Source organism: Artemia franciscana, chromosome 17 (genome assembly GCF_032884065.1).
Source record: "Artemia franciscana chromosome 17, ASM3288406v1, whole genome shotgun sequence".
Lineage (NCBI taxonomy): Eukaryota > Metazoa > Arthropoda > Branchiopoda > Anostraca > Artemiidae > Artemia > Artemia franciscana.
In genome coordinates, this window is record NC_088879.1 from 27,905,036 (window position 1) to 27,925,185 (window position 20,150).

A 20,150-nucleotide genomic window follows, 5' to 3' on the forward strand; every position below is an offset into this window, starting at 1 on the left:
GTCTTATAAAAGGGTAAAAACCCAAAAATTTGTGAATCGTACAGATGAATTACCATTCGCTCTACAATTTGTTTTTTTTTTTTTTTTTTTTTTGAAAAGTTGATCATCCAAGAAATCAACACAAGGTGCCACTATGGAGACATTGGATTCCCCAAAGGTTTAGGTGTGGAAAACGCACAAGCAGCTTTTTTTTACTATTTTTGGCCCCTTTCACATGCTGAAAAAGAACCTGTATTTGTGTGAAATCGGCATTTCGAAGGCATTCAATTCCTTTATTCATTCGTAGGCTTTTCTTTCTTTCTTGAGAATTCGTATAAACCCTTTTTTTGTCGCGTCTGTTATAGAAATGGTAGGGTAACGCGTTTATACAGGTATTAAAAGAAAACTTTTGTTAGGATCCAGCGAATTAAAAAAATATAGAAACTGTACCGATACAGCAAGATTCTGGTTGGCTATCTCATGTCTACTGGCAATCATTTGATTCCAATTTGGAATTCCTAGAAAAAGCTTCGCGTACTTGTAATAATCCTACGAACCCTTTCTTCATCCTTATTCATATACAGACTTCAAATGGCACTTAAGACAATATATATGGCATCAGAAACGTGCTACAAAGGTGGACCAAAACAACACGGTTTTAGAGATCCTTAGCTCTTATATGCGTTCCATAAACGCTTCTAATCTTAAAATTAAAATATTCATGAAGTGCAGCACGACACCTCTTTAAATCAGGCAAAACCGGTAAACCTACATGACACATAGTAGAAACAAAATCAATAACTATATCATCTATTACAATATTTTACGGATAGTCAGAACAATTACCAGAATACTACGAAATATATTGTATGGTTAGAAACTACCATAAAAACTGCGAAAAGATATTGCTCTAAATTTATGCAATCCCCATTGCCGAACTGAAACAGGCATTAGCAGGAAAATCAGGAATCAAGCGCCCTTTTCTCATCATGACTTACAAGGCATAGTATTCCTAAAATTTCAGTTGTTCCAAAAAGTACATTTGCGGGATTTGCGTGGACATAGTCACGACTGTGACCTTTTTTTGTTCAAACTAGCACAGAAAGCATTGGATTCACCTCTTCTATTACGAGCAGTCCTAGCAACTTACAAAGTGCTGGAGACGCAGTGATGAGTCGGTACGAACTATACTTAGATTGTGATTTACCTTTTCTAATGACATAGTTTATTATACCGGCACAAAATACATTGGGAACAGGGGCACTGTTAAGACATTATCTTAAATAGAATTTGTAAGTGGTATATTAAACTAAGCCCCCCGTGGACAAAATGAAGCCGGCGAAGAGCATTAGCACCTTGTGAATATTTCTTTTTTAAATTTAGAATAGCACCACGTACTTTAGACACTGTGACAACATATCCAAGGACAACAGACAGTTTGTCTAGACATTGATCCGACTCAGACTCATATTAAGCTAAAAGAGAACCATGAGGAGGTGCAAGCTCATTCAAAAAACATTCTATCTAATCATGTTCTTTCGGAATGTAGCTTTCACACAGCACCTGGGTCACTTTGTGGTGTCTGCAAAGTCATTATAACTGTAGGAGTCCAAATTAACTTCCTTTGGATTTCGTTTCTTTCTCCAGGGTCGTCTCTCTTGTTAGATAATTAAATAAAAAAAACTGATTTTTTTAGCTGAAAGTAAGTAGCGACATTAAAACTTAAAACGAACAGAAATTACTCCGTATATGAAATGGGTTGTCCCCTCCGCAATCCATCGCTCTTTACGCTAAAGCTTTTAATTGTTTTAAAAAGTATAATTGTGGCAAAGAGTCAAACTTTAGCGTAAAGAGCGAGGGATTGCGGAGGGGACAACCCATTTCATATGCGGAGTAATTTCTGTTCGTTTTAAGTTTTAATGTCGCTCCTTACTTTCAGCTAAAAAAATCATTTTTTTTAATTTAATTTCTGAACGTTTTAGAATTAATTTATGTTTGGTTTTGGCTCTCCACACATAAATTATTAAAATGAAATTTGTATATTAATTCTTTTTTGGCTAAATGGCTTTCTCTTAGTTTTGATCAGACGATTTTGAGAAATAAGGGGTGGAGAAGGAGGCCTAGTTGCCCTCCAATTTTTCGGTTACTTAAAAAGGCTACTAGAACTTTTAATTTTTAACGAACGTTTTTATTAGCAAAAAATATACGTAACTTAAGAATTAACTTACGTAACAAACTTTCACAACCTTATATTCTTATTATGTGTACGAAGGGGTTTGTACCCTCTTTAATAACTCGCTCTTTACGCTAAATCTTAACTTTTCTCCCAATTCTTTAAGAATGACCCCTGAATCAGAAAGGCCGTAGAATAAATAGTTGAAATTACTAAAAATACTTTAGCATAAAAAGCAAGGTATTTATCTCCTCCTAAATACCTCGCTCTTTATGTTAAAGTATTTTTAAAACCCCTCATATGCGTAATAATCTCTGTTCGTCTTAAGTTTCAGTGCTACTTCTTCCTTTCATTTGAAAAAAGTTTTCATGTTTATTTTTCAATTTTTTCTTATAGTAATGCTAGAGAATCCTGCGCCCTTTTCATTGGATTTTTCATCCCCCATGACAGATTCCTCCAAGGAAAGATCCTCCAACATAGCCCCCTCTCCTCAGCCCCACCCCTAAACAAAATAAAATCCCCCTGAAAACGTCTGTACACTTCCCAATAACCATTACTATATGTAAACACTGGTCAAAGTTTGTAACTTGCAGCCCCTCCCCCAGGGAATTGTGGGGGAGTAAGACATCCCCAAAGACATAGTTAGTATGGTTTTCGACTATGCTGATCAAAATGGCTATCTCAAAATTTTGATCCGTTGAGTTTGAGAAAAAAACAAACAAAAAAACAAAAAAACAAATAAACACGCACCCGTGATTTGTCTTCTGGCAAAAAATACAAAATTCTACATTTTTGTAGATAGGAGCTTGAAACTTCAACAGTAGGGTTCTCAGATACGCTGAATCTGATAGTGTCATTTTCGTTAAGATCCTACGACTTTTAAGGGGTGTTTCCCCTATTCTCCTAAATAAGGCAAATTTTCTCAGGCTCGTAACTTTTTATGAGTAAGACTAAACTTGATGAAACTTAAATATTTGAAACCAGCATTAAAATTCAGTTTTTTAGAGTTTTGGTTACTATTGAGCCGGTTCGCTCCTTACTACAGTTCGTTGCCACGAACTGTTTGAAAACGTTTTATAGAAAATATTGCGGCTTTAGCATTAGTGATGATGAAACGGCAACGCAAAACGGGTATTTGTCTTTGCAATTAGTCAAGCATGTCAAAGCTGTGTGGTGACTCTCCTACGACTTTGGTTCTGCTACCTATTCTTGTTTACGCATCGCTTCGGAAATAAGTTCTGTTCACATAGACAAAATCCTTGGACAGAACCTATATAATTAGCATTCGTAAAAACAAGACAAACTTTAAGATGCCAAGGGATAATTTTGAGTCAAGAAGACAAGAATTTCACACAAAGAAAAGTAAGGAAACAGACCGCAATCGTAAGAAGCATAAGAAAAGAGATAGGTTATCAAGCCCTGAAAGTTCTGCAGGGAGACCAAGGTAAGATTGTAGACTGCCTGAACAGAAGCAGGTTTTTTCTGGACATAAGAACATTTTAGTATTATATACCCTCGGAAGGAAACACAGAATCAGTGTACAGTTAAGGATGTTGAGAATTATGCATTGTAAAATTAGAAAAAAAATTGGTAAAATTCTAGTTTAGTGAATTCTACAAATAACTAGAATTGCATTTTGAGAACTAAAGGCAGAGAAAAAAGCAACTGGTAACTGAAAATTAAGGTAAAATTTTTTTTTGTCAAAATTTCAATAGATATGTCATGTATGTTAATTTCAGAGCCCTCTAGAGAGAGAAGGAGTAGAGGTTTACACTTCAAAATACCTTCCTGGGATATACTTCAGTCTATAGATAATAAACTAGAATTCTACTGTAAGGGTAAAATTTTAGTTTAGTGACCTCTTGCTATCTTGGAAAGGGGTTAGGTTAGGAAAATGAAACTTTCAGGGATGGGTCTAAAGGCTAAAGTACATCCCAGGAAGGTATTTTGAAGTACCTAGCTCCACTCCCTCTCCCTCTAGAGGGTCCTGGCCTTTGATGACCTTTAAAATATGTGTGTTATAAAAGTGAAACCTTGCAAAATAGATCTTCTGCTTAAATGAAGTACAACAAAATTGTTTTCAGCTTCACAACTTTGCTCAATCCCAATTTATGAGGTTTTAAAGATATACAAATACATTTCCTAAATTTTAAAAAATAAAACAACATTAATATGGCTCAGAATTCTACTCAAATAACAGGAATTGCATTTTGAGAACTAAAGGCAGAGAAAAAGCAACTGGTAACTAAGAATTAAGTTAAAATGCTGTTTTGTTAAAATTTCAATAGGCATAGACCTGTCATGTAGGCAAATTTCAAGGCCCTCTTGAGGGAGAAGGAGTAGAGGTGGGTATTTTAAAATATCTTCCCAGATATACTTTAGCCTTTAGACCCATCCCTGAAAGATTCATTTTCCTAACCTAACCCCTTTCTGAGAGAGCCAAAAGTCACTATATTAGAATTATACCCAAACTGAGAAAAATATAGGCAAAACATTATCACTTTATCAACTATCTAGTATTGAATATGTTTTTTTATCCAATATTTAGGGTAAAATATACAGAAAACATCCTAGTCTTACCACTAAATTATCCATGGCAAAATATCAATCAATTCAATTCAATGGGTTTGAGTTCCCCTTGGCGATAGAGTTGTTTTCTAATATGACTCAAAAACTGTATCAGACAAAATATCACAAATATAAACAGTTGAATTTTCAATCACTCTTGCCAAATTATTAAATTTGCTGACACCAATGTGTCTTATTTTAGCTCTAGATAGGTGTTTTTTTTTGTTTTTTTTTCTGTGGCAGATGCAGGGAGATTTATTACAGGGAGGTGAACCTCTCATATGTGTAACAATTTCTTTTTTTTAAGTTTTAATGCTGCTCCTTACTTTCAGTTGAAAAAACTTTTCATAATTGTTTTTTCATTGTTTTTTAAAATAACATTAGAAAATCCTGCACCCCCTTCATTCATATTCTTTTCCCCCATGACAAATTCTTCAATGGAAAGATCCTCCCACATACAACCAAAAAAATTTGCCTGAAAACTTCTGTACACTTCCCAATAGCCATTAGTATATATAAACAACACCAAAGTTTGTAACTTGCAGCCCCTCCCATGGGAAATGTGGGGCAATAAGTTGTCACCAAAGACATAGTTATTAAGTTTTTCAACTATGGTGAATAAAATGGCTATCTCAGAACTTTTATCCAGTGACTTTGGGGAAAAAATGAGCATGGGAGGGAGCCTTGGTGCCCTCCAATTTTTTTGGTTACTTAAAAAGGGTACTAGAACTTTTAATATCCATTAGAATGAGCCCTCTTGCAACATTCTAGGACCACTGAGTCAATACAATCATCCCAAGAAAAAAATAAAAAAACAAATAAACATGCATCCATGATCTGTCTTCTGGTAAAAAAAAATGTGAAATTCCACATTTTTGTAGATAGGAGCTTGAAACTTCTACAATAGGGTTCTCTGATGTGCTAATGGTGTCATTTTTGTAACAATTGTACTGTTTGACATGTCAATGGATTCAGCAGTAACTTTGCCTTCAGATGCTTTATTTTAACTGTTGATAATTCTTGAGAAAAAGAATTGAGTGAAAACTCTAGAAAGGATAGACTGCTTAACAAGTTTCAGATGATGATCTTTAGCTCTTGATTTAAGATCAATAATTGGAAATAATTCTAGGAGAGTATTAGACCTAATTAACTTTATAGCCTAAGTTTGAATTGCATCACTTCTATTTTTCTTGTTTACAAGTGTTGGGAGTTTCAGCTTTGCTAGTCTTGTAGGGTAGAAAAGCTCTCATATGCTGGATATCACTTTGATGGCATATCTCTGCACATGTTCCTTTACTTTTATGTTTTTCAATATAAGGAGAGGCTAGAGATATCCCAACTTCAAGCTTAGGATAAACAAGTCTCTTATACAGAGGGCTGACAACTTTAGGGGAACAAGTGGAAAGGGTATGCTTAATCAGCCCCAGATTTGAACTAGCACCAGCAGTAGACTCCTTAGCATGAGTACCGAATTTTGTTCATTGTCAATGGTGACCCCTAGATTTTGTTCATTATTTACAGAAGAGATTAGATGACCTGAGAAAAAATAAGAGCAGAATAGATTTTTGTGGCTACAGTGAATAACATAGCACTTGGCAACATTTGACTCAAGGAGACAAGCCTCAGCCCATTGACCAAGCAGTCCAAGATTATTTTGTAGAAGAGCATGATCTTCACATGACAATGCTGGTCAAAAAAACTTCAAGGCATCAGCATAGAGTATTAATTTACTACTGATAGTGGAAGGAACATCATTAATGAAGATATTAAAAGGTACAGGACCCAAAACACTTCCCCAAGGAACTCCACAAATGTTGATGTCATGCTAACAGGTCAATAATTTTCAGGAAAGTTCTCTCTTAAATATTAGAGTGATATGGGCAGTTTTCCAATCCAGAGGTAGTTTGGAAAGATTCAATGATAGTTGAATAGCCAGCAAAGTGGTTGAAACAAGACTGTTTTACATTCATGAATGATACAAGGATGAATACAGTCTGGACCAGCAGATTTATTCATTTCGAAGGACATAAGCTCCTTTAGAACTATTATATCATTGGTCAGAGTTGGTTCCACCTTGAGAGATATATCATGTATAATAGGTAGGGGAAAAGCAGTTTTGGAATATGAGGAAAAATAGATGAGAATTGTTGGTCTTAGACTGAAGGGGTCAAATTAGTCCACAAACAAATAGGGTTTTGAATGTGCTGAAGTAAGTAATGCTCTTGTAAAGTTTTAGGGATTGATTCTCAAATGACTCATCAAAAAGTTGCACTGTATTGAAGTCCAATCAAAAAGGAGTGGGTTAAAGTCACCAACTACTTGAAACTTCAGAATATTATTGAACTAAATATTTTATTCAAAATATTTATCTGAAGTTAGGCACTGACCAAGTACTGAGGTTCCTAACCTATTATAAACCCTTTTAGATTTTTTTTTGTACTAGGCCAGGCTATAGAACAAAAAGAATGAATGTCCTTATTATTTACATCAATATAAAGAACTCCAGAGGCAGTATTGATTTAGCAACTGCTACAGTTTGTTGCCCTGGTTTCAGAAAAAAGCTCTTTGTCATGTAAACCCACAAATTTGCCAAGGCCTATTAAAGTGGCATTGTAAACAATATGACTACATACAGCAAAGGCAAATTTGGCTCTTGGCCCCCATTTAAGAGTAGACTGTCAGAAGAGATGCATATTTTCTGGATCCTCTCTTGGTAAGGATGAGCATACATTGTAATGTTGCAAGGTGTGACCTGATCATTTGTGCTAGAAGAGACTTTGAATATAACCCCCCTTAAAAAAACCTTAGTATTATTATCACTTTGAATAACCATCTACTCTCTTTCTGTGATTAATAGGTCAACTTTACTGATTAATACAGTTAGATTTGCTACTATATCTGTAAGATTTCTTGGAATACACAACATCAGGAGGGGTATATTCTGTCTGTAGTCAATACAAGCTTTAATTTCTTTGAGCTAACACTCTCTATGCTACTTACCACACCAGACACTCACCATTACCATACACTGTCTAAGTGCAATTTGTCTATGTACACCTGGATATATTACTAGGTTGTTAAATTTCCAGACAAAGGGGTAACAGATCAATATAACTCATTTCACTCCAATTGAAAGTATGAGGAATGGATAAGAAGTGTCTTAGCATACCAAAAATGTAGCATCATTTACAGCCCATTCTACATTTGCTCCATTATTGGTTGTTTTGACCAACCTTCTCTCTTCAATTCCATCTCCTCATGCTATCATTTTGGTGTGCTAAAAGGGAGCTGGAGGCATATTCCAGCAGTACATTCCTAATGGAAAGTCTGGTATGCTGCACCATTTTTATATTGCAGACATGAAGTTATTTTCAATCTTTATTGTTGGAGGCACAAAATGGGCACATTCAGCTAACAAATGATTTTTGGTAATTGTTTCAGAAGTTTAAAAATTATTAACAATATTTAACTATGGAACTAACCAATATTCCTTGAAATGGAAAATTGTTAATGTGTTATATTTGTCTCTGAAGGCGCCATGATTCAGAATCCTCAGATTCAGATGGAGGTAGCCATGTTAAAGACATGATGAAGAGGCTTGAGCTTGCAAAACAGAGAAGTCTTGAAGAAAGAAGAAAAGAGAAAGAACAATTAAAAGGTAAGAACAGAGTGCCTATAAAACAAACTAAATCACTGGTTCAGTAAGGCACATTAATTTTGTAGTAATTTTGTTCCAACAGATTTGAGTATTTCTCAGTGGAAGCTTCTATATATATTCTATGGAATACAGAAGAATGCCAAAATTGTATTTAAACATCTTTTTATAGCCTAAAAAATATTTGATAATACACTTATTTTCAAATGCACTAGAATGTAGAAAATAAGGTTTCTTTTCTACTACCAAGAAAAAGTGAAATTTTTAAGATTAAAATCAAAGCATGTCATTCACAAATAGTTATAGAATATGTCATGTTAGCCCTGTGCTTTTATTTTTAGTCTTGACTTTTTGGGGTAGGTTATTTTTATAGTCTTTGGTTAATGTTCTTTCAATTAAAGTAAGCTTTTCATCTTTTATCCTAACATGTCATATTCATCATTTTATATCTACAATACCATATCTTGCCTATAAAACTTTTTTGCTGATAACACATTCATTCCAAATAACCTTTAGCCAATGCATTTCTTGTATGTGATGAATGTCAAATCTGTTAGTAGTTGTTTCATTCGTCTCTGAAGATTTGCTCTTTGAAAATTATGATCTCCTAGACAGTCAATTATTAATATGTATGTATTACACATAGTTGTAAGCAGCCAAGATTTTAGGAAATACAAGAAAATATTTATTGAAGAGGAGAGCTCTGAAAACCCCCCCCCCCCCCTCTTCAAATGGCTTCTAGGCTGTAGTTTACCACTGTGTAATTGTGTTCATAAAGCACAAGACACTAGTCTCCAAATAGGCTCCATGCCCATATTTGTCGGGGGCGGGGGTAACTTATTATTTAAACACAGATTTAGAAATCTCAATGTTAGAAAAGATAAAAAATAATGAAGCTGAAGAAAAATGGAAGTTTGAAATACTGGGACGAAAAAAGCAAAAAAATATTGCAAAAACAACAAAATGTGGTTTAGCTACTATTTTACCCAAGTCTCTTAATGCAGCTATTCTAGCAATTGATACAAATTTTTTAGCTTGTAGTTTTTCAAACGTAGTTTTAATTAATTGTTATTTTCCGACTGATTACCATGATGATATTTCTTTTGATGCGTTTACTCAATGCTGTTTTAATCTTAGTCGTTTTGTCTCTAGTTTACAGTCAAATTTGCGTACTTATATTTTAGGTGATTTTAACTGTGATCCAAATATAGCAAATGAAAGGGGTACAATTTTATCTTCTTGTCTTCCTAATTTTTCTGTTTTACCGAAGTCCCAGGACTTTACTTATATTCATTGGAGTGGTAGCACAACTATATTGATCATGTTTTTTCTTCTAACCCAAGTGATCCTTTGCCTGTGGTTACTGTAATCGAAGATTTCCCCGTTAGTGACCACATGCCGCTTCAGTTCCTTATACCCCCTTTGGCTTCTCGTCCTTCCCCAGTTCGTTTTTCTGGTAATAAGCTTCCTAAATTTTTTGATCGGGTTGATTAGAATCCAAATTTTAGACCGCTTTACCAAGAAAGAGTTGGGACTTTAATTGATAAAGTCTATATCCCTGATAGTTTGGATTCAATGGATAGTAATCCCTCTTTGACTATTAATTGTCTTTATTTTGAATTAATCCATTGCTTAAAGTATGGTGCTGCGGCAGTTTTTCCTATTAATAGGATAAGATTGGGCGCGCAGAAACCTTTTTGGAGCCTCAATCCTTTTTTGGTAAATTCTAATAAGGCGGCTAAACAAGCGTATTGGGAATGGCGGGCCCTCGGTAAGCCAAGAGACTCGCATCCAGTTTTTTTGCTAATGAAAAAGAGAAAGGCTGAATTCCAAGCAGAGCTCCGTCGTCATAATAACTTGATCATAGAAGAAGCTTCTTCAAACATTGATATCGACAAGGACAAAAATCTCCTTTGGAATGTTCTCCGAGGCAATAGGCGGATTAACATGCCTGATACTAATTCCGCACCGTCGCTAAAAGAGTGGGAAAATTATTTTTCTAAGTTGTCGACTTCGTACGATTCTAACAGTGTTGTGTTGCAATTAGATAAAAGGTTGAAGAATTTTTCAACTGATTAAAGGATTTCTGAGGATATGTTACGTGGAGCAATCAAAATGTTAAAGGCGCAGTCGGCTAAGGATCATGATGGCTTATTTGCTAATCACCTCAAACTTGCTCCTTCTTCTTTTCTTATTACTCTACTGGCATTTTTCAACCCTTTACTTACTACTGGTTTAGTACCATCGTCATTCTATATTGGCATAGTTACGCCTATTCCTAAGAGCAGGAAAAAAGACTTGTCATCTTGTAGCTCCTGGAGGCCAATTACTAGGGGTTCTATGATTGGGAAAGAGTTTGAGTTGTGTTTGAAGGATCTTCTTGAAATTCTTGACACTGGTTCTAATCAAGTTGGTTTCAAGAAAGGTTTGGGATGTGACCATGCCCATGCATCTTTCAGCAAAGTTATTGAAGAAGCGAGAACCGCTATACGCCCTCTTGATTGATATCAAAGGGGCCTTTGATAACATTTCTCATGCATCCGCTCTGCTCACTTTAATCCATGCTGGATTGCCCCTAGCTGTCATACGAGTCCTTCGCTCCTGGTATTCTGGTTTAAAGATCCGTATCTGTCCGAGTTCGTCTTCATCTCAGTCCAAATTAATTCAAGTGGGTAGAGGAATTAGACAAGGAGGAATTATTTCTCCTTATATATTCAATTCTTGTTTAGCTACTGCCCTTAATTCTCTTTCCTGCTCGTTTGTTTCATTATCTCGAAATCTATCTTACATTGCATATGCTGATGACATTATCCTTCTAAGCCGGTCCAAGTCTAGTCTTGTTTCTAATTTTAATATTTTAATTAATTGTTTAAAAGGTTTGGGCCTTTCTATCAGTTTTGAAAAATGTCAATTTTTTGTTGTAAATTGTTTAGAGGATAATGTCAGGGCGACTCTCGATTGCGGCAATGGTGTTATTTTTCAGTCGTCGCCAATAGTCACTTATTTGGGATTACTTTATGCTGCTTCGAAAAGAGATTTCAAACCAGTCCTGGTTCCAAGAGATTTCAAACCAAGTGTTTGATCAATATTTGATACGTTTTGATTGTAAGTGTTATCAGTTGTTTTTTCTTTATATTATATTGTAGCGTACTCCTCATTTTTTGAGGGAAATAAAGAAAATAATAAAATAATATAAAGGTATGATATAGCTTTGAAGGTTCTAGGCGTTTACCACTTGGAAAATACCGCCCCCTGGAAAATCCCCATCCCCCAGAAAATACCCCCTGTGGAAGGTTTCCAAATTTGGGAATTTCATTTGAGCTTTTTTTTTGTTAAAAAGTGCTAAGGAATAAGAAAAAGAGCAATTTACAGACCAAAAGTATGTTAAAAACTCAGAAAAAAACACAAATACATTTTTTGCTGAAAATACTTCCATATGAACTTCTGTAACTTTTGGCAGTAGTGGGTGCCAAATTAAAAAAAAAAAATTGAGGAAGAAAAAAATGTAGGCAAACAATCATATGCTAAAAATATGTTAAAGCTAAAAACATATGGGACCAAAATTTTAAAAAGGTTTAGCTTTCTTTTGAAAAGATAGTTAGCTTTGGAAACCAACAAATTCTTGTTGTTCAAGTTTTTATGGACAAAAGCATTGTCAAATTCTAAAAGTTTGTTTTTCTCATATTCCAAGTTTAAAGCTACCGCAAATCACCATTAATAAATAAAGGAAACCCAAAAGTAATTGAAACTACAATAAAAACCTAGTCAAACTCGAAGACAAGCAAAAATAAAAAGGAGTAAATTTGCACTTTACTAAAAAAAAAAACAAAAAACATGCATTGTCAGTTCAGTATACATATTCTGATATTTATTCCTTATAGTCCTAATACTTATTTATTTATTAAAGTCAAAAAGTGAACACATTTAAAAGGTGTTTTGTTTTCAGTAGAGTGTAAGTTATATTCTCATCTTGAGAAGGTGTGGGGGGTTGTCAGCCCTACTCATGCTAAATTTTGCTTGTTTTGAGTTTGAATGGGTTATTTACTGTAATCATTGTTTGTTTTGGGTTTAATTCATTTATTGATGGTTATTTGATGTAGTTTTATGCTTGGAAAATTATTTGAATTTATTTCTGCTCATTTTTGGCTTAATGGAGCTCTTGCTATTAGACTCCATAGTTATTGCTTTGAAGATTATGTGACTCTATTTCTGCTTATTTTTTGCTTAATGAGGCTCTTTACGTTTATTCAAAAAACCTGTTATGTATGTTTCCCATTAACAAATGCTATTTGTAAGTGATTAAATAATAAAAAAAAAATCACTGAAAAGTAACGAGCAACATCAAAACTCAAAACGAGCAGAAATTATTACGTAAATGAATAGGATTGCCTCTTCCTCGTGACCTCGCTCTTTACGCTAAAGTTTATAAATATAATTTTAAAACAAAGCTTATTATTCTAATTAAATGGCCTTTGTGTTTCAGGATTTATTCTCAAAGAATTAAGACAAAAAGTCAAAACTTTAGCATAAAGAGCAAAGTCTTTTGGAAGGGGCAACTCCTTTCATTTACTTAATAATTTCTGTTTGTTTTAAGTTTTGCTGTTGCTCCGTACTTTCAGTTGAAAAAACTTGTTTTTAAAATTTAATTTCTGAGCCTCCCATCTTGAGGAGGTATGGGGGAAATTCGGCTCTCCATGAAAAATTCTAGTACTTGTGTATTATATGCTACTCACTCAAGTTCTCAATGTGTAAATCTCAAGAACAAACTGGCTTCTTTGTCAGTTTCTTTGTTACTTTGGAGATAAATTTGGGCTATATATTTGCCCATTAGGGGGGGGGGGGGAGGGGGTAAAGTGTAGCATGTCTGCATGCAAAATGTGCTGGGTACAATTATTCTGCATATTACAAAGTAAGAATTGTTTTCTGTCTAATCATTGCAATTCCTACAGGAATTAAGATTTTTAGATGAATCGGGACTTTACACGGGACACGACTTAAGTACTTCCCCCCCCCCTCATCTGCAAATATTTTGCTCAAATTATATACCTCCCATCTATGTCTCTTGTCTTTGTCTTGTCTCACGCTAAGCTGAAAGAAACTAATGAAGAAACCGGTTTGTTCTTGAGTTTACATAGCGTAAACTTCAGTGATTGGTGTATAATACACAAGTACCAAAATTTCCTCCCCCTATGGAAAAAAAAACTCGAATAAAATTCTCAAATTTGGAAAGCTTATTTTCCACAGGGTTTTTTTTCGGGGGGGGGGTGTAAACGCTGGCCACCAGCTTTGAAAGTGGGAAGTGTTGAAGAAATATTTTCTTTTGGGGAGGGTAAAATTGATTTTTTATTGAATAATTTCGTCATCAGCATTGCTTCTGTTTCAATTACAGTTAGCTATTATATTAATATTTAAAAAAAATTAAGCTAGTTTAATAACGTAACTTTTTTGCATGCTGACCAATAGTTTGCATATCACAGGTACCGATCTTCTGATTCTGTGCCTTTGACCAGGAGTGTAATACATCCCATATTTTTTCTCCATAGTTCTCCAAGTAACTGTTTGGAGCTGGGTTGACTTTTGGAGTCACACCGCATACCCTAGTTCCAAACCAAATAACCAGTGCCACCAGGACTCAAACCCTCTGTCATCATGAACAAACAATTTCAAGTCTAGCATGCTAACCATTTGGCTAAGACGGCCAAATTACTTTTGCATTTCAAATTTCGTCATCAGCATAGCTTCTGCTTCAATTATCGCTAGCTATTCTAATTTTAGCTTTAAAAACTAAAGTTGACGGATAAACCTAGATATGAAACTGGCAAGAGAAAAGATATGTATATGGATTTTTTGGCGTGCCCAGCAAAGAAACTAAATCTTGAGAAACTTGAGATTTATTCTTTTGTACCATATTTTTTATACAATTTTCCTCTTTTATTCTCCTCTCTTCTCCTCCCCTTCCCTTCTCACCCACTATAAAATAGATTTCAAGAGTATATCCAAGTAAAATCGTAACTGGTTCTTAAATATTGTAATCCTGCTGAACCACGGCCATAATCATATTCTGGGGAGCACAAGTAGATTCTTCCTATGTTCTTTGAAACTATTGTTTGTTGAATTTTGAAATTTGCTCTTTTCTAAAAATAATTTTATTTCAATTTATATGTTTGAAAAAAAAGTATAGATAAACCAATTAAAAAAAAAAAAAAAAACTTAAATAGGTCTGTTTCATAAGGTTATTTTTGCAAAACGAAATTTAAGTTGAGAGAATCATGTAGTCATGATTATATGATAAATACATAGCTATCCAATGAGTTATTTATATATTAGTAGTGAAGCCTGTCAAATACATGCATTAAAGGTAATAACTTCTACTTTTTAATGAAAATTTCATAAAAATTGACCTTCCCCGCAACCTCCATCCACCAGCAACAAAAACTGTTCCTGAAAGTTTTAGTTCAATCCTCCAGGCATTGGACAAAAAAGAGTAGACTTAACAAAATTACAACTTTGTAATTCTTTATTTGAAATAGAAAAGATCCCCTTTTCCCTTTAATAGACTTCTTTATCCATCTACATTCATAACATTGCCAATTGTCGATTTTCTACTCAGCAAATGCAGCTTATACTCAAGAAAATATACTAAATGAAACTGGCCAGAGAAAAGAAATGTATATGGAATTTATGGTGTGCCCAGCAAAGAAACTAAATCTGAGAAACTCGAGATTTATGGTTTTGTACCATATTTGTTATATAATTCTCCCCTTTTATTCTCCTCCCCCTCCTCACCAACTATAAAATGGGTCTCTATAACTCCAGGTTTCTAGCACATATCCAAGCAAAAATCGTAATTGATTCTTAACTATTGTAATCCTGCTGAACCACAGTCATAATCATATTCTGGAGAGCACAAATAGATTCTCCCCATGTTCTTTGAAACTATTGTTTGTCGAATTGCTATATTCTGGAATTTACTAATTTCTAAAGAAAAATATACTCTTTTCTCAAGAAAATATACTAAATACTTTGACTCTTAACAATGGTTTCAGCTAAAAGAATTGAGTCTTTTGATTTTGCGACAATGTATACTAATTTATCACTTAATGTAGTGTTAGATAATTTAAAAATGGTTATCAAGAAATCTTTACTCTTGTCTAGTAAGAGCTGCTTCAAGACTACAGTTAACTCGAGATGTTACAGCTTAGATATGATTTTTGATTTATTAGAATTTGTTTTATATAATACTTATATAAGATTTAATGGTAATTTGTACAAGCAAATCGTGGGAATTCCCATGGGGGGGGGGGAATGCCAGCCCATTTATAGCTGACTTGTTTTTAAGTCAACTCGAATATAAATATATGATAGATAAGAATAATCCCAATAATTTAAAACATGTTTTGTCAAATAATAAAAGATATTTAGATGATATTTTGGTTTTAAATTGTAAGGAATTTATTGATATTTCTAAAAAATATATATCCATCAGAGCTTACTCTTGAACCTAGTCATGGCACTGGTCTAGAAGATCATTTCTTAGATTTGAATATTAATATTTCTGATAATGATAAATTAAGTTTTAAAATGTATAATAAAACGAATGATTTCGATTTTGAAGTGATTAATTTCCCGTTCCCTGAAAGTAATATACACTCAAAAATTTAGTTTTCATTATAACGAACTTTTAAATAAATACCAAAGGAATTATCTTGAAATACTTAGCGAAATCTTTGGTTGATTTTGATTTTCCTTGTTACTGAGTATGGTGTGTCCCTAATTTTTGAGAGTGGATTTCCGGAGGATTTTGCATAATTCCTTGATTTTTATCTAGGTCACATTTATATTAATAGAGAAATTTTGACATAGTGAAAAATTTTGAATAATTGTTTAGTTTTAATAGAGATTGTGAATCGGTAACTTAAATATACGAGAGCCAGAATTAAGGTATGATAAGCTTTTTTTTGGTGTTACTTGGTTGTTCTACATTTGTTTTTTCATAGGCATATATTTTGGGGGTGATACCTAAGACGGGGATACTGTAGGGAATTTATGGTAGGCTCGCCACTTGCCTGGGTAGGGAATTTAAAGTGCCGAAACCCTATAGGCAAGTATGTATTCTCCTGATGGGCCCTTGTGTTGGTGACGACTATACTCACGTATGGATGAGTAGGGTTAAGGCCTCATTCAAGTACTGATCTATATTAATCACTAATGTAGGAAAACAGTCTTCCTTTTCTCCTTCTGTCTTTTTTTTACGTGTTTGTGCTGTTGCATTGGTGATTTCTTTTTCCATTATATATATATATATATATATATATATATATATATATATATATATATATATATATATATATATCATTCATTTGTATATATTTCCCCAGAATAATTATTATCAACAACAATTTTCTGTATTTTGTAGCTACTGAAACTCCTGAAGAGAGATTTGCACGAAGATTAGCTAAAAAACAAGCAAAGGAATTAAAAAAGAGGCAAGAGCAGGGAACCGCCTCTCCTGACGAATATATGCAATACACAAACGAGGATAATCCATTTGGAGATCCTGATCTGACCAAAACGTTTGTTTGGAATAAGAAACTTCAGGCAAAAGGGATTCTAGATGTTGACAGGGAAGAATTAGAAAAAGAAGCAAAGAGAATGCTTGAAGAAAATCGAAGGGATCTAGAAAAGGTTGGTTCATTTTATAGATTTTGTGATACATGATTCAAGTGGTTGCCTAGAGAAAACTGGGCTGGGGGACTTAGTTCAAGAAAAAAGAAACACCTAGAGTTAAGTGGATAAACTATAGCTATATCTGTAGTCAGTGATAATGAATATATTCTTGCAGCTGCCCTTGTTGTTAGTAGCTGTATTTCTTGCTTTCATAATATAGCTGTTGGAAATTAGTGGTTGAATTGACAGCTATTAAGTGATGGTTTTGTGGACGGATTTATTACAAAATTGTAGTGTTTGGGAATCTATTTAAAACATAAAATAACTCATCTTTATGAATTTTAAGAATTTTGACGATCATTCGTCAAAATTCATAAATTTGTCTTTTTTATGTTTGAATTTGTTTTTCTGGGATTTGGCTATTATGCCAGATTCTTTGGACAGAATGTGAATGTCTTCAAATGATTTTTTTCCTGACCGGTGGTAATGTAAATAAATCGTATAGGAAACTACTTACGAGAAAGAAAAATAATTCAGAGGAAAGACACAGGATTAAGGAAGCATTTAACAAGGCGGTCACTGCCCCAAGAGCTCCTGTCTAACCGTAAGAAGCGGAAGCGATGCCGCAAGCGTGGCGGAAAACGAGGTCAGCTGATGATCCCAGTTATCGTTTCATTAAGATCAACTAGTCTTGCTCCGAAAACCTCACCCCATCAACGTATCCTTGTTAAGATAGACTGTTCTACAAATGCGAATATGCCATCTCTTATTCCCTTCAATCAAGCTCCGGTATGTTCGACTAGTAGTGATCTGCCTCCCCCTCTATTAAGGTCAGTGACTTTTAATTCGAAAAATAGAATGCCGAATTTTCTCGTTATAAACTGCCAGTCATTATGTAACAAAATGGAAGAATTTGAAGTTATCGTCCGTCAAAATAGTATCCCAGTTACAGAAACTTGGAATCTTGATAGGTTGTCAGGTCATATGGCAGGCTACGAAATTTTCCTGAGCACACGTGCTGATCGAGGTGAGCATAGACTTGGTGGAGGTGTTGCCTTGTACATACGGAAAGACATCCCTTGCAAATTATTACCGGAATTATTTGATCCAGCTCTTGAAGTAATCTGGGCTATTTGCAAACCTAAATCTCTTCCCCGGCGCTTTTCTTGTATTATAGTCGCTTCAGTATATTACCCGGAAAGTGCAAGAAACCGGGGTGACTTGGTTTTCTACCTCCAAACGACTATTGATCACCTGAGAAGTATATACAGTAGCCCTGCTTTTATTATAGGAGGAGACTTTAACCAAACCAAGAAGAGTTGGTTATCATCTTGTTTGTCTTTAAAACAAGTAGTACACATATCCACCCACTCTTTGGGGGGCATATTGGACCTTATACTCACAAATTATGATGATTTTTACTTCCCTCCCTTTTCTCTTGGTCCCGTTGGTATGTCAGACCACAACGCAATTCTTTGAAAAGCAAGAGAGTCTTTACCAAAGTCCAAACTATCCCGTGTCACTGTTCGTCCTTGTACGGAGTCGGCCATCTGTGAATACGGTCGATGGATTGGCACATATGACTTCCCCGAAGTGTACAATACCGGGCTCTTGGAAACTAATGTATCCGATTTCAATGCCACGTTATACAGTCAATACCTAAAGATCTTTACAACAAAATCATTTGTTGTTAGTGAATACGACAAACCATGGATATCTCCAGCTATTAAATCACTAATAAAAGAGAGGTCTCGCCTCTACTCCCGTGGTGATATAATCAACGGCAAGAAATTGCGAAATCAAATAGTCTCTTTGGTAAAGAAAGCCAAAGCTCGGTATGGTCGTGAAACCATGCCCTCCCAATTACTTACTTCAGACCCCAAAAAGTGGCACAACACTGTGAAAAAGGTGGCCGGCCAGGCTTTTGACAGCAGTGTAAATCAGCAATGATGGCAGGTCCTTAATCAGTGCAGAAGAAGTGAGTGAATTCTTCACCAAGATCTGTACTACCTATCCAACTATTACGGCTCATGAAAAGTCCACCATACTTGAAAAATGTGAGCCTGAGAACAACATAATAGTCAGTGAGTTTGATGTTTACACGGAATTACGGAAGATCAAACCGAATACATCTTCATACCCTGGTGAATTACCTGCCAAACTGCTACGTGAATATGCAGCCTTCATAGCATTACCACTGTCCAGCATCATTAACGAGTGTTTTGCTTCTGGCTTTTTCCCGTCACAGTGGAAAAGGGCCTATATTAGAATTATTCCAAAAAAGCGCGTCCCTAGTGCATGCGACGATCTCCGCCCGATCTCACTTACACCTTGTTTGGCGAAAGTAACTGAGGCCTTTATACTCAAGTTTCTTCTGAAACAAATTCATAGGCGTATTGATAAATTCCAGTACGGTGGACTCCCCAAGTGTAGTACTACAATCTACCTAGTACGGATGTTTGACTGCGTCCTCCAATGGCTTGAAAAAGGTAGCTGTTTCGTCGACATTTGCGCAGTGGATTTCCGAAAGGCCTTTGACCTAATCCGCCACCGGACTGCAGGCATGAATCTCCAGGAAATGGGGGCCAAACGATGCACCCTTGGCCTTGTACTTGACTTCTTAACTGGCCGAAAACAAAAAGTCTTTGCACTCCACGAAAACGATTCGGATTCATCATGGTCAGATACTTCTTGCGGGGCCCCACAAGGCACAAAATTAGCTGTAATAATTTTCCTGGCTGTAATTAATTCCCTGCTTAACCATCACGACGACCGTTACCAGTTTGTAGATGATCTGTCCATAGTGCTCGCTTACCTGGTCGAAAACACTATCATAACAAAGCAGTTTTCAGACCAGTTATTTGATCAGCTAAAGACCGAATGCTCAAGTCATGATCTTACCATTAACGTAGCCAAGTCGAAGATAATTCGTTTCAACCCTCTGAAGCGGAATATAGATATGCCTCTAGTCCCTTTCCCTATTGTGAACGAAATAAAAATCTTAGGAGTAACTTTCACTAGTGACTGTAGTTTCAGTGCCCATATTAATTTAACCGTCCACAAGGCTAATGCAAGCCTTCAGACACTTACCAAAATGAGGCGTTTTGG

The 20,150-nt window shown here is 35.1% G+C and overlaps 1 protein-coding gene across 1 annotated transcript in view; it reads left to right on the forward strand.

Annotated features, from left to right (window-relative positions):
- Positions 1–3,395: 3,395 nt before the first annotated feature.
- The window catches only part of LOC136038098 (splicing factor Cactin-like), a 36,370-nt gene continuing 19,615 nt past the window's right edge, over positions 3,396–20,150 (forward strand). Inside the window, exons 1-3 of the mRNA XM_065721108.1 lie at positions 3,396–3,596; positions 8,254–8,378; positions 16,792–17,060. Of these exons, the coding sequence (XP_065577180.1) occupies positions 3,463–3,596; positions 8,254–8,378; positions 16,792–17,060 (528 nt within the window). The 5' untranslated portion in view covers positions 3,396–3,462. The remainder of the gene's footprint in view (positions 3,597–8,253; positions 8,379–16,791; positions 17,061–20,150) is intronic.